We start from the raw sequence: 12,205 nt of genomic DNA, 5'->3' as shown, positions 1-12,205 counted from the left end.
ATATGTAGTGTAGTGAGTGCTGCTATATAAACCAGTAGTTGTAACTCTTCCATAGTTGTATTTTCATTTATTTTGTTGTGTATGATTGTGTTGATAGTTTTTATTGTTGTTTCGACTTGTGGGTTATTTGGTGGTCTACGCAAGAATGGTCTAATGTCTGTATTTGTGTCTTTGTATTCTATATATGTCAGCCGAATTTTTTCTTCTGTATCTAACATGTGTGTCACTTCGTGTTCTATTTGTGCTTGTTCAGTTGGCTGTCTTAAGATTTAGTTTTCCTCTGATTGTTTAATTGATGCGTGTTGTCCTTTGTTTGTTTGCTCTGGGATGTTTGAGTCCATTACTGTATTTTCTTCTTCTTCTGATTGCACATTATTTTGTTCCAGTATTTGTTGTACTTGTTGTTTGATGTTTTCTAATTCTGACTGGGGTATCCTGTTATTTTTTATTATTACACGGATCTGATCAGCTAGTCGTCGTTCTGTTAAAAATTTTAATTCTGGGTATCTGATGATAAATGTTGTGTATACTTGTGATCTGTATCCAGTTGTGTTGGTTCCTAGGTTTGTTGCTTGGTAACAACGGAACATGAGGTGTCGATTAACTTCATCTGACCATCTCATCCTCTGTTTTTGTTTTCCTTCTAGGGTGGTTGCAGGAAGCATATCCTGCAAAACACCTCTATTTGGATTTGAATCATTTTCCAGTTGGCTAGCAGTGTCGTTAGCATTGTGGGCGGGCATAGGGTTCAAGCGTCATCCCCGACCATGACGGCGCTTGTCCGAGGCTTCTTTAGTTCTATCCTGAACCAACTAATCACACTAAAAGGGGGGTTAGCCCTATTAGTGGTTTTTTCTTTTTCGTCGCCTTTTACGACTGGCACAACATACCGGAGGCCTATTCTTTTCCCGGGCCTCCACGGGATTTTTTTATTATTATTTCATTGTTAGTTGTCTTTTCAGTGTAAAGAATTACAATAGATAACTTTGGTGCACAAATGAGGTGATATATTCTTATTCTGTTACTGTAAATTAAAAACAAACTTCAGTGAAAAGTAAGAAAAGCAGCAAGCAATAACGAGAGACGTTAAGAACTTTGAATATATACCAGTATATGCTGATATAAAACCTCCACAAAGAAAAATTTCATAAAAAAATAAAAAAATCAAATACAAAGATGGAAACTGCATTTTTAAAACACACACACCTTGCATATAACTGTTTTCCTTGATATCTTGATGCAAAAATGAAATGAGTTCACTTAAAGGTGAGAGATATGATTTTTCTCCAAAGCACTTATTGTCATGTATATAAAACTGTGCACCATGTCTTTGTAATGATAGGGCATCTGCTTTAGACGTCACAATGGCAAAGGGTAGCCAAACAGCATCATTCCAACTGGACCATGAAAGGAATTGTGAATCTGTAGGGGGCATATAGTTAATCTCAACATCTTTAAATTCACGTGATTGGTGGAAAATGTGTCTTGTGTACCAGATTTTGTAGAATTTGAAAGCCACATTCTGCTCAACCTGCAATTGTTCCCAAAAAGCATTTTCACGAGTTTCCATAGCAACAGTGCTCCCATTTGCATTCATTGGAAGTCTCTTCATTAGAAAGGTGATAGTAGCAATGACTAGAAATGCTTGTTTCAATTGGGTTTCTGAAACTGTCATTGTGCTGTACCTGTATTTCAAGAAACCTTCATGCAATTTTATGTGAATCTTCTTGTTATGAACCATAGTGGAAGGAGTCTTTAATTCCTTGCACAAAGTCTTGAAATATTATCATTTTCGTGAGATATCACTACTTCTTCTGTGACAATTCCAGGTAACATCTTTTGACCACTCCTGCATTCTGGAGCAGCAATTACACCATGACTCTCTTTAATTGTTCTTTCTCCAAGTCCGATGTGCTCTAGGACACCAACAGTAGAAGTTACTCTGACAATACTCAATAAAGGTGGAGCAGATAATAAAAACTTGAAACTGTCCACTACGAGCTGAATTCTACATTTCTGAGTGAGGAGCTCCTTATATCGGAAAATTGGTTGCATTGTTCACAGGGCACTCCAGACAATACCGAGTGCTAATATGCTCTGCTTCTTCACAGATCAAATAACATTAAGGTTTCTCAGAACACAGGTACAGTATAGCAATGACATTTCCAGTAATATGATTGCACCACACATTACTACTCACTATAATTAACACCTTTATAATAAAGAGACTTCCAACATATAAAAAAGGAGCAGTGTCACAATGGGAGCTCATGAAATGGTTTGCAGAAAAGGCTGCAAGTCAGGCAGAACGTGGCTTTCAAATACAACAAAATCTGGCACACAGGACCCATTTCCCAGGCATCACATGAGTTTAAAGATGTTGAGATTAACTGCATGCCTACTGCTGATTTACAATTCCCTTCATGGCTAGCTTGGAAAGATGCTGTTTGGGTCCCCTTCTCCAATGCCACATGTCAGGCAGATTCCCATCATTACAAAGACACAGTGAGGAGTTGTATAAACATGACAATAAGTACTTTGGAAAAAAATAATATCTCTCACATTTAAGTGAACTCATTTTGCTTCTGCATCAAGATGTCGAGGAAAACAGTTATATGCAAAGTGGAAGGGTTTTAAAGTTAGTTTCCTTCTTTATATTTGAATTTGTTTATCAAAATGTTCTTTGTAAAATTTTTATATCTGTACATATAAGTACACATTTAAAGTTATTACTGTGTCTCATTACTGCTTACACCATTTCTTATGTTTCATTTAACTTGTCTTTTTAAGTTGCAGTGACAGAATATGGATGTATCACCTCATTTGTGCACCCACATTGTCCCTCAATTCTTTACACAGGAAAGACACTTAACAGAGAAATACAACATACAAACTGAGAAAAATGATTCATAACTGTTTTCAGCTCTAAATTGTTTACAGTTCTGACCTACAGGTAAATTTTTCAAGGAATACACGTTTTTATTATTAATGCCCTGTATTCTTTGCAGATAAGATTGCCGACAGATATACAAACATTTCAGCAAAAAATCATATTGTGATTCTATTATCTATGTACCCCACAGGACTTTGAAATTCGTCAAATTTGCCTTTTTTTTGTGATGGAGTCATCTTTAAGTGAAGGTAAGAACTACCAATTTAAATGCCAAAAGCTTGTCATTGTTATTTATACTTAATGCTAGCACTAAAGAGTTATAGTGCGTAAGATGAAGTCTGCATTTTTTCCCTCTGTGAAGTTATAATTTTTAAAATATCACACATGTAAAGCACATCACGGAGAAAGAGCAATTCTCAACGTTTTTCATAAAAAACAGAGATGTATCCTACTTTTTATGCAATATATCAACTTAATGACTCACACAGTACATGACTAAAATACTTGATGTCTGTAGGTCACCTCATTACTGAATAGCAAGTGTCTGAGAATACGGAAACCGGTTCCTCACTAATGACTGGGTACCCACCCATGAATCTTCAAACCTGAATTTATCAAAAATGGTAAGAGTTAGAAAAGTGCTATTTGGCAGTTTTACTACTGAGACATGTGGGCATCCATGTTCCAAATATGATTAAATTCTGAAATAGCCACATTTTCACCCCCTGTGAGATTACATGGATTGAACCATACTAGCTACTCGTAGGAATATGAGATTGGGGCATTACGCATAAAAACATTTCTACATACCAAACAGCTTTTTGTATATGCGGGTCATGACTCCTCCTGGGGTATACGCAGCAATCTTGTATTCATCTCGGATTTCATATTTCAGGCCTCCTTCGGTCACTATTTTACATTTCACTGACTTTATATGATGCTCAAGTTCGTCGTCAGGAATACTGTCATTTAAGAGTTTCTTATTCCGAACAATAGCACATGTGGCATTTCTAACAAGAGCTGCCTTCGCTGGGAGTCCAACAGCCTGAAACACATTCGATCTCTTAAATTTTGACCACGAAGCGGAATTACGGAACAGTGGTAAACCAACTAAATTAAGAAGTAACAGGCAATTTCAGCTTAGAGGGCACTATTCAAATAAACTGCTGCTTAGTACAAAATTTCCTTACCTCTTCACCGTCTACAAACGCGACTATTGCAGGCATTATTCTGTTGCCACTGTCGTCTGCTATAATATCAACTTTCCCATCCTGAGAAACAAAACGTAAAATAATGTAAAAGTTACATTGATATGATCTTATTAGAACGTTTCTCACGAATACATTCGAGCTAGAAAAATAATCGTTCATGACTTCACTTCTGGCACATTAGAAGTTCTCAGTGAACAACAAATATGAAAAACATTACCAACCTTACAATACGCCAAGCAGGCAGAAGAATTACCCACATGAATGCCAAAAACACCAGCCATTTTGCTAGTCTTCGACGACAACAAACCTTACACGATGAGCGAACAACACACCACTGCCGCCAAAACTTAAATATTCACGCGTCTTTGTTTTCCTCTGCATAGCGTTCAAAGAAGTATTCTGCTGTCAAAGACGTAATCAAGGATGTTAGAAGGGGAGATATGTGAGTCATAAAAATAAGAAATACGAAAATATTCAGTAATTAGTACGAATTTCATTTTTCCAGATGCCACTAGCGAAATAGCGCATTATTAAAGAAATAAAAATATCAATACTGAATTGTTAATTGAAAACATTTTCATAAAAAACAAAAATGAAATTGTGATCCACATTATCTTTCGCGTTTCATGGTGTTTTTTCTGTCTAGCTTAAAAATCTGATATTTGTTAATTGCAATGAGCGCAATTTTCCATCAACTCGTTTAGTATAATTAATTCTGTAAAGGAATGTCTGTCGGTAATAACGCGGATAAGTCAAGGCTGTGCATAAATAAGCCAAAATCGTTTTGCCTATTTATTTGTTATCATCTCACCAAAATTAAAGAGCAAAAGAGTGGGATCATGTAGAAATGTGTAATGACCATATATGACAGACTTAATTAGTATTTGCATTTGTAATGGGTGAATTTTTCCCTGTGAACTGTTGTGATACCTGCGTATTACGAACGCGAGATCATTTTACTTTGCGTTCGTCTTTAGTATCCGAAAGATTTGCAGCTCCTGCTGGGTGATAAATTAGTGTTGTAGAAGCTGTTTAAAGTCGTAGCAAACACCGCAGTACCTTGATCTCTGTTGTTAAACACTATTTGTATGTAATTTCGTCAGTGTCATTCCAACCCATCTTATCGTGCTTTATTAATTGAGACATGGATGTAAGAACATACTAGCAGTGCGGGACTGCATGAAACAAATACTGCACTATATGACCATAACGAATGTTCCTGATGCGTTGCTACATTCTCTTTCCACCTTTAAAACCCTGCAGCAAAAGTTAAAAGTGTGTGAATCACATATACAGAAAGCTTATGTGGCACTGGCAACAATAAAATAGTTTGGCTTCTACAGAACTTCAGCCTAAATTTGTATTGTCTCATGCATACGTATCTTTCACCTAGACAATGGTACCATATTCTTTAAGGTCTTCCTTTTTTTTCTAGTTGTGTTACAAAAAATGCCGCAACACTCCGGTCACAATTTTCAGTTTTTACGTTTTCTCGCAAGGAGTCAATTTCTTCCTAGGCTATTCGCCTAAATAATTCACTGAAAATACTTCACAACCCACGTTATCGCACTAACTACAGGAACTCAAAACCACTTTAGCACGATGACAACCCAAACTCAAATGAACACAATGTTACCCGTTAAACTCAGCACGTCTACATTTACCAGCAGAGGGCACCAGCAAATATAACAACATGGCACCTAGAAACACAACCAACTCAAAAACTCCGCATCGTAGTGACGTCACACACCACAATACCATTAAGTCACGGGTCAAAGCAGACGGGTGGAATCGGACGCTTCCGTTGATCCAGCCAGAAGGCATAAACAATACAACAAAAAAAAACTTCTTTAGGTTGGCCATTGCCACTGCTTGTTCTGTCATTGCGCATTCAAGAACGCAATTATGAAATTAATTTCACTGACGAAAGTGCCAATCATAATGTGTGAGGCGGTGATGGTTGGTACAATTTTAATTAAAATCTATAATACAAGCGTAAATTTCCTATCCAATCCTCATAAAAGTATATTTATATATTCTGTATGTGGTATATTTTGAGTTATTTAGTTTCAATGTCAAGTAGTAAGGGGTACCCTTTACTACTTGAAATTAGCACAGTTACTAAGCACACCTCCTTCCGCATGGAAAGAAACCTGATAGTTTCATTATATTGCACTGATAAATGAAAATGGAAGTGGCACATATACACACTTTCATGTTATTCTATGGAAGTCTCTAGGAGACAACACATTTAAGTTAAGAAAGGTTCCCCTATACCCGGGGTCACCTTGACTGCTGGCTAGTGACAGTCTGGGATAGGAAGGGAAAAGATTAATTGGAGGATGTGAAGTCATACTGCATATTAATGCAAGGGCCTACTAAATTAATTTTCTGGTGGTAAGTCCATTGCTCTATATAGATTAGAATCACAATTCTAGCAAATTTTAGTTTCACTTTGCAGGCCTGTAATTTCCACAGGGTTCTCATATACATCTACATCCATACTCCGCAAGCCATCTGACAGTGTATGGCAGAGATTGGTAGCTGTTCATCTCTTACCAAGGTGATTGAACATAGAAAATGTGGCAGAAATCAGAGATGTTTAACTTGAAAGGATTGCTTTGTGTTGTTTACGTAGAATGATCCACTAATGTCCTTTTTCGTTACATTCCTCACAGAATCAAGCAAATACTTCCCGCCTTCCTCCCCGCATCTGATCTAATCCTCTGGAAACTGATTTAGTTGAATGTCAAACATTGCTCACATTGAAGCTACCACTTTGGAAACAGCTGCTGACATTTCAGGTAATGTAATGTAATGTATTAAGTGCTCTAGATTGCTGTATGTGTACCCATCCATGCAAAAGTAAATACATCCAAAAATAATTTAGTCTTCCTCTGATAACTAAATTATAACTGGGAATTCACACACAATGTTCTACAGAGAACTTTAAAGCGTGGCTAACAAGCTATATCTTTGGCCCGGTTTTATATATATATATATATATATATATATATATATATATATATATATATATATATATATATATATATATGTGTGTGTGTGTGTGTGTGTGTGTGTATGTGCTGGCTGTTTATTGTGACAACAGAAATACCACCCTGTAATTTGTATATGGTTAGGAAATCGGTGTATTTACACATTGTAATGTGCTGTGATTGTATATCTCACATTGTACCTGAATTTTATTGTAAATGACTAATACATTTTTTAAATGCATGACATGGAGCTATCTATCTTTCATTGCGCTACAAGTTCCAGCATTATTTATTCACCAGTTAAATGTCATAGGAATAAGAACAATCTACATGAAGATTACCTACCAGCTGTCCACCTGGATGAATGGCCACTACCAAACTATAGCCAAGAGGAAAGTAGACCACCTTGTGGCACAACATGCAGCTGAACATAACATGCCTGATTGCAATGGCTGCTTCACCAACCAAGCCATCCACCACCAGCTTTTCTAAACTGCACAGATGGCAGTTACCCTTACAACACATTCTGTGATCCTGTAATTATCCCGGACTCAACCTATGGTAACATACTGTCCCCACGCCCTCCACCCAACATTTCCCACCCTCTCTGTCCTATTACCTCCTCCCCATTCTTATCGCCTACACTCTTTCTTTGTCATCCTCTGCTAATGCACCTGTCCATCTTTCTCTGCTCCTCTCCTTTTTCATTCCATTTTCCCCACCTCCCTGCTCCACAACCTCATGATGCTGTGCCTGTTAGCGTTCTAGTACCTGCACACCTCTCAAGATGACACTTCTCTCTTCCCTAACCTATACACTGCTAGTACTTCCCCTTCCCTCACCCCATTCAAATTACTGCTTCTATCTCACAGTATAGTTGCACTCCAGCCTGTGCTGCCAGAGTTGGCAGTCAGGAAACGATGGAGAGGCTTCGTCCTGCCATAGCCCTAACAGTTCACAACCCCACAACAGACCACAGCAGTCCACCCACCCCACTGCCGCCCCACACCTAACCCAGGTTTATTGTGCAGTTCAGCCCCCATTTGACCCCCCCCCCCCCCCCTCTCAGGGAACATCTCATACCAGACAAGTGTAACCCCCAAATGTTTGCGTGATAGAGTAATTATGGTTTACGTGTACATGGAGACAGAATTTGACATAGTGTAACTGAGGTGGAATAAGGAGAACCAGCCCTCAATCGCTGAGGCTTCCCACTCGGGAAACAGCACATTAGACTGCATGGATATCTGGGTGGGCTATGCGTGAGGTGTGCTTGCTTGTAGTAATGAATGGTGTGTGTTTCTCTTTTTCCAATTGACTGTGGCCGAAAGCTTATGTGTAAGTGTCTTTTAATTGGGCCTATCTGCAACTTAGCAGGTTATCTGTATGGCAAGTAGTAATCTATCTTTTCCTGCTCTGTTAAAAGTACCAGATACATAATGTAAAAGAAAAAGATGGAAAAAGTTTCACACAAAGATGAAAGTTCCAGGTATTGAAAATGAGATCTTTTTATCAAAACAAAGTTATTTATCAAAATGCAAGTATAGCTTCAGGTCTCTGATTGTTAACAAAAATTCAGTCTTTGAAGCAATCAAACTATGTGTGTATCTGAAGTACAAAACATAAAAGATGCTACTGAAGTAATTTCATTCTTCTATAATATTGTTAAAAAAAATACAGATTATTGGCACTACTGATATATGTAATAGATTAATGTGCACATCACAACAAGCAAAGTTTGATTACTGCACTATGCTTTAAAGAGAACAAAATGTGTGTGCATTATTTATCAAAATATTTAAAGATCTGTTGTATAAATTACGAAACACATGTAACATTACTGTTGACCTAACTTTCAGCTTATAAGTGCACTTGCCAATGACTGAAAAATGCTGTCACTCAGTTCAAACTACATGACACCTCAATGAAACAACATTGATACACCTTCATACAGGTTGGAAATGAGGGTTGATATGCTTTGAACTATCCATTTTCAGCTATTTTAGAAAGTCACCCAGGCATTATAGTGCATCCATGCTAAGTTATTAACTTTATCTTGTATTACAAAATGTTCTTGATCTTCTGCTGACATTGCTAACTTATGCTATTACATAGTGGAGACTACAAGAATCTTTGATGAAATAACATGCTGAACAGTAGACTGTGACTGCCACAACCTTAATTATGGTGACTGCCATGGTTGATACTACTGAGCATAATGATGGTCATTTGACATGGTGACTACCATTACCCTGAATGTATGATGGGTACTGTTAGGGTATGAGGCTACTTGACACTTTGCCCCTATACAGGGTGTTACAAAAAGGTATGGTCAAACTTTCAGGAAACATTTCTCACACACAAATAAAGAAAAGATTTTATGTGGACATGTGTCCAGAAACGCTTAATTTCCATGTTATAGCTCATTTTAGTTTCTTCCACCTACGCTCAATGGAGCACGTTATCATGATTTCATATGGGATACTCTACCTGTGCTGCTAGAACATGCGCCTTTACAAGTACGACACAACATGTGGTTCATGCACGATGGAGCTCCTGCACATTTCAGACGAAGTATAAGTACGCTTCTCAGCAACAGATTCGGTGACCGATGGATTGCTAGAGGCAGACCAATTCCATGGCCTCCATTCTCTCCTGACTTCAACCCTCTTGACATTCATTTATGGGGGCATTTGAAAGCTCTTGTCTACATAACCCCGGTACAAAATGTAGAGACTCTTCGTACTCGTATTGTGGACGGCTGTGATACAATACGCCATTCTCCAGGGCTGCATCGGTGCATCAGGGATTCCATGCGACGGAGGGTGGATGCATGTATCCATGCTAACGGAGGACATTTTGAACATTTCCTGTAACAAAGTGTTTGAAGTCACACTGGTACATTCTGTTGCTGTGTGTTTCCATTCCATGATTAATGTGATTTCGAGAGAAGTAATAAAATGAGCTCTAACATGGAAAGTAAGTGTTTCCGGACACATGTCCACATAACATATTTTCTTTCTTTGTGTGTGAGAAATGTTTCTTGAAAGTTTGGCCGTATCTTTTTGTAATACCCTGTATGTCACCATGATACAGCAAAATTGTAACCAGTTATCCCATTTTACATACAGTTATAGATAAAAAACCAGCTCCTGGCCAGGCCGTGAATGCCAAAGGGGTATCCACTGGCCACCGTGTCATCCTCCGCATTGCAGTGTCAAGCAGATGTGTTATTGAGGGACATGTGTGATCAGCACACTGCTGTCTTGGCCTTTTGGCAGATTTTCTGGACAGTGGAGCCACTACTAGTCAGTCAAGTAGCTCCTCAGTTGCAATCACAAGGCTGAGTACTTCCCATACCAGTCCTCCACCAAGGAAAAATCCTTGGCAGTATGGAGGACTTGAACCCAGGTCCTCCGTGTGCCAACCATTTATGCTGACCAGTAACTTATGTAGGCAGACAGTTATAGATTAGGCAAAAATGTAATTGTACAAATTGCCACATACATTGTCATTGGTACACGAAATTATAACAAATTGCCCCAATACACCTCGTGTTTCACAGAACTAACAAATTGTATCGTACGTCATCATTGTGACATGAAATTGTAACAAATTGCACCATATGTTGCTAAATAAGAATATGTATAAATGACATCAGCATAAATGACAATGTATGAAACAATTTCTTAGCAGTTTGTGTAACAATGACAACGAAAAGGGCTGTCTACTACCGTTTTGTGCAAGAATGTTGATGTATGTGGCTATTTTTGATAATTTTGTGTAAGAGTTGTGATATCTTGCACTTTCGTGCAACAACGTAGATGTATGGGGCAATTTGTTACAATTTTGTAAAGTAGTGCTGATGAATGGACCCATTTCTTTGAATTTTGTTTGGTGTTTGGGATACTATATAAGATCCAGAGCCAATAGCTGATACTCACTGTTGGGTTATAGCCACATGTGTCAACTTCTGCTGTTAGAATACTATTTGAGACCCAGTAGCTGACACTCACTGCCAGGTTATCCCACATACACTACAAGCTTTTGGTATTAGAATACAGTTTTGAGATCCAGTAGCTGAGACCAACTGACAGGGCATTATTTTTTTAATTGTTGAGTAAAATCATACATTACAAGTAATGGTAGTTGTACTGATCAGGATGATAGCAATCATCATGTAAACTTACTATCATGACACCAGTAGTATCCAACATGCGTTTCAGCTCATGGTAGACACCTTAATTGGGATAATGGCAGCCGCCAGTGTTAAGAATACTATTTGGGATTCAGTAGCTGACACCCACACGCTGGTTATATCACATACACACACTGTCACCATTGATTTGGGGTATGGTGGAATTTGTTACAATTTTATGTAACATGGTGATGTATTGTGGCAGTCAGCTACAAATGTGCTGTAACATAATGATGCATAGGGCAATTTGTTGCCATTTTGCTGTAACAGGCCTGTGTATGGGGTAGATTTGGAAATTTGTGTCAAGTTCTATGGGACTAAACTGCAGAGGTCATCGGTCCCTAGCCTTGTTGTTGTTGTGGTCTTCAGTCCTGAGACCGGTTTGATGCAGCTCTCCATGCTACTCTATCCTGTGCAAGCTTCTTCACCTCCCAATACGTACTGCAGCCTACACCCTTCTGAATCTGCTTAGTGTATTCATCGCTTGGTCTCCCTCTGCGATTTTTACCCTCCACACTGCTCTCCAATACTAAATTGGTGATCCCTTGATGTCTCAGAACATGTCCTGCCAACGGATCCCTTCTTCTTGTCAAGTTGTGCCACAAACTGCTCTTCTCCCCAATCCTATTCAATACTTCCTCATTAGTTACGTGATCTACCCATCTAATCTTCAGCATTCTTCTGTAGCACCACATTTCGAAAGCTTCTATTCTCTTCTTGTCCAAACTATTTATCGTCCATGTTTCACTTCCATACATGGCTACACTCCATACAAATACTTTCAGAGACAACTTCCTGACACTTAAATCTATACTCGATGTTAACAAATTTCTCTTCTTCAGAAACGCTTTCCTTGCCATTGCCAGTCTACATATTATATCCTCTCTACTTCGACCATCATCAGTTA

At 38.3% G+C, this 12,205-nt stretch overlaps 1 protein-coding gene across 1 annotated transcript in view; it reads right to left on the bottom strand.

Moving 5' to 3' along the window:
- Window positions 1-4,506, bottom strand: part of LOC124555478 (heat shock 70 kDa protein 14-like) — a 150,121-nt gene extending 145,615 nt beyond the window's left edge. Inside the window, exons 1-3 of the mRNA XM_047129402.1 lie at window positions 4,326-4,506; window positions 4,084-4,164; window positions 3,704-3,938 (exon numbers count right to left, since the gene is read on the bottom strand). Coding sequence (XP_046985358.1) covers window positions 3,704-3,938; window positions 4,084-4,164; window positions 4,326-4,385 — 376 coding nt within the window. The 5' untranslated portion in view covers window positions 4,386-4,506. The remainder of the gene's footprint in view (window positions 1-3,703; window positions 3,939-4,083; window positions 4,165-4,325) is intronic.
- Window positions 4,507-12,205: the final 7,699 nt, after the last annotated feature.

This window comes from Schistocerca americana, chromosome X, assembly GCF_021461395.2.
Source record: "Schistocerca americana isolate TAMUIC-IGC-003095 chromosome X, iqSchAmer2.1, whole genome shotgun sequence".
NCBI lineage: Eukaryota > Metazoa > Arthropoda > Insecta > Orthoptera > Acrididae > Schistocerca > Schistocerca americana.
This window is presented reverse-complemented; position numbering and strand designations above follow the sequence as displayed.